Source organism: Saprolegnia diclina (assembly GCF_000281045.1).
Source record: "Saprolegnia diclina VS20 unplaced genomic scaffold supercont1.27, whole genome shotgun sequence".
In the NCBI taxonomy this organism is placed as follows: Eukaryota; Oomycota; class Saprolegniomycetes; order Saprolegniales; family Saprolegniaceae; genus Saprolegnia; species Saprolegnia diclina.
In genome coordinates, this window is record NW_008246094.1 from 203,260 (window position 1) to 205,110 (window position 1,851).

Below are 1,851 nucleotides of genomic sequence, written 5' to 3' on the forward strand. Positions count from 1 at the left end.
ATCAGCGAGAGCGTGTGGTTGCCCTTGTTGGTGAGGACGAGCATGAGCGTGCCGGCGCAGAAGAGGACACCGGCCGAGAAGATGGTCGCGCGGCGGCCGTACTTGTCGGCAATGTAGCCGCCGAGGTACGCACCAAAGATGCAGCCAATGTAGTAGAGCACGTTGTACAAGGTCGTAAAGGTCGACCAGTTGTCCGGGAGGTCGGCCGAGGCGGCCGTGCAGTTCGTGTACGAGTTGCCGTTGTAGTCGACGCAAAAGTCATTCAGGAACGAGTCCATGACGAGGACACCGCCGGTGACGCCTTGGTCATAGCCAAAGAAGATACCGCCGAGGGACGCAAAGACGCAGACGACGATCGCGTACGTGCGGGAGCCTTCGGTCGGTGCGTCGTGGGCACCGCCGCTCGGGAGCATCGCAATACCACCAGCCATGGTTGTGGTCGACGAGGTAAAAGGCAAAGTGAGCAAGAGGCAGCGAGAGCCTTCTCGCTATAATGAAACGCGTGGTGAGCCGCAAAGGCGCGACATGTAATTAGCAACTGGTGCAGCGTCTGGACCAAGCAAAGGCGTGGGCAGTGGGATGTTGAAGTGGGGCATTGAACTTGCAGTGGGTTTGTCCCATGCGAGTGATAGGAATTTAATCGGCGATTGACTATCCAGTACTGAATTACAGTGGAATTACACCGACTATTACACTGCGTCTGGGAACGCAAGTGCAACTCGGCTGGTTCGTGACCCATCGATTGCGTTCAGAATGCGGTTTTTCTACAGAGCTGCAATGCGTGGTCCTGGCAACCGAATGGTTGGTCGATGGATTCTGGAGCTTCTTACGCCAGTGCTGCGCTAATGGAGTTATAGAGCCTGGTATTGAAGGATTTACTGTTCTTCTTTTTCTCTCGATGTGCATGTACATATCCAGTGGTCGGAAGCCACCCGAGTTCGATGGATTCCCCATCAGTAGTAGCCAAATTATTTCCAGCGCAGGATTGTTGATTTGAAATCGAGTGCCGATCCTCCGCCACCTTGTTTCTGTGTCTGGCCGGCAGATTTCAGAAGGCACATAGGGACGCCGCCCACGGTACCGGTACGTATCCACTTCGGTGCTTCCTTCTCGTCCTCCTCCTGGCGATGGCTGGCGATGGCACACGAGGGAAGAAAAAAAGAAAAAAAAATAGAAAAAAATAGTCGATCGGCAACGCAACTTCAACGTTGAAGCCGGACCTGTGACCCATGGGTGCCGTCGATTGCGTTGGGTGCCTCCACCCAAAGAGACCTGGCGGTAGTTCCTACCACCTCGTGGTGTCGTGTCGACATTTCTGTCCATAGTGCGTACACCGAATTCGTCGTCCCAAGAGCCTGTGTTGAAGCGTGGCTTCCATCGGTGTTGCGCAAGATGCTTCTTGCGTGTAGCTTTCGCACGCGCCCACAAAAGATGCACGTGGTACGACCTTGAGAAGAGCGCAAGAAAGGACCTGCTTCCAGATCGGGTGCCAAGTTGAAGTGCTGCGTTGGATGACCGATTGGATGCCGTAGTACAATTGGGCGCCGACCTCAAACATGCGATGTACCGTAGCTTCCATGTCGAATGCGCGCACTTGAATTGGTAGTTCTCTGGGCAGGTGCGCTCTCCAGAGGAGGATGTACGCTCGACGCGCTCGCGTCGGCCTCGTCATCGCTTCAAGTGGTTGCTTCCGCATGAAAAGTCGCAAAGACATGCGGATGCGACGAAGAGAGCGCTGTGTTGTAAGCTACTCGAACCGTCATCGTCGACGTGTCTTGGCTGCGACTCGCGGCATCGAAAAGACATCGAGACGCATGCAAATGTTGTTGGCTTATATGCTTACGTTAATCG

General features: G+C 54.6%; 2 protein-coding genes across 2 annotated transcripts in view; both read right to left on the minus strand.

Annotated features, from left to right (window-relative positions):
- Position 1: 1 nt before the first annotated feature.
- SDRG_08751 (hypothetical protein) lies at positions 2-431 on the minus strand (the record flags this gene model as incomplete). The annotated part of the gene is made up of 2 exons (XM_008614648.1): positions 2-23; positions 103-431. The coding sequence occupies 2 exons, from the start codon at positions 429-431 to the stop codon at positions 2-4; spliced, it is 351 nt and encodes a 116-aa protein (XP_008612870.1).
- A 1,245-nt stretch (positions 432-1,676) lies between these two features.
- Positions 1,677-1,851, minus strand: part of SDRG_08752 (hypothetical protein) — a gene marked incomplete at both ends in the record, with an annotated part of 1,772 nt that continues 1,597 nt past the window's right edge. Inside the window, one exon of the mRNA XM_008614649.1 lies at positions 1,677-1,747. Coding sequence (XP_008612871.1) covers positions 1,677-1,747 — 71 coding nt within the window. The remainder of the gene's footprint in view (positions 1,748-1,851) is intronic.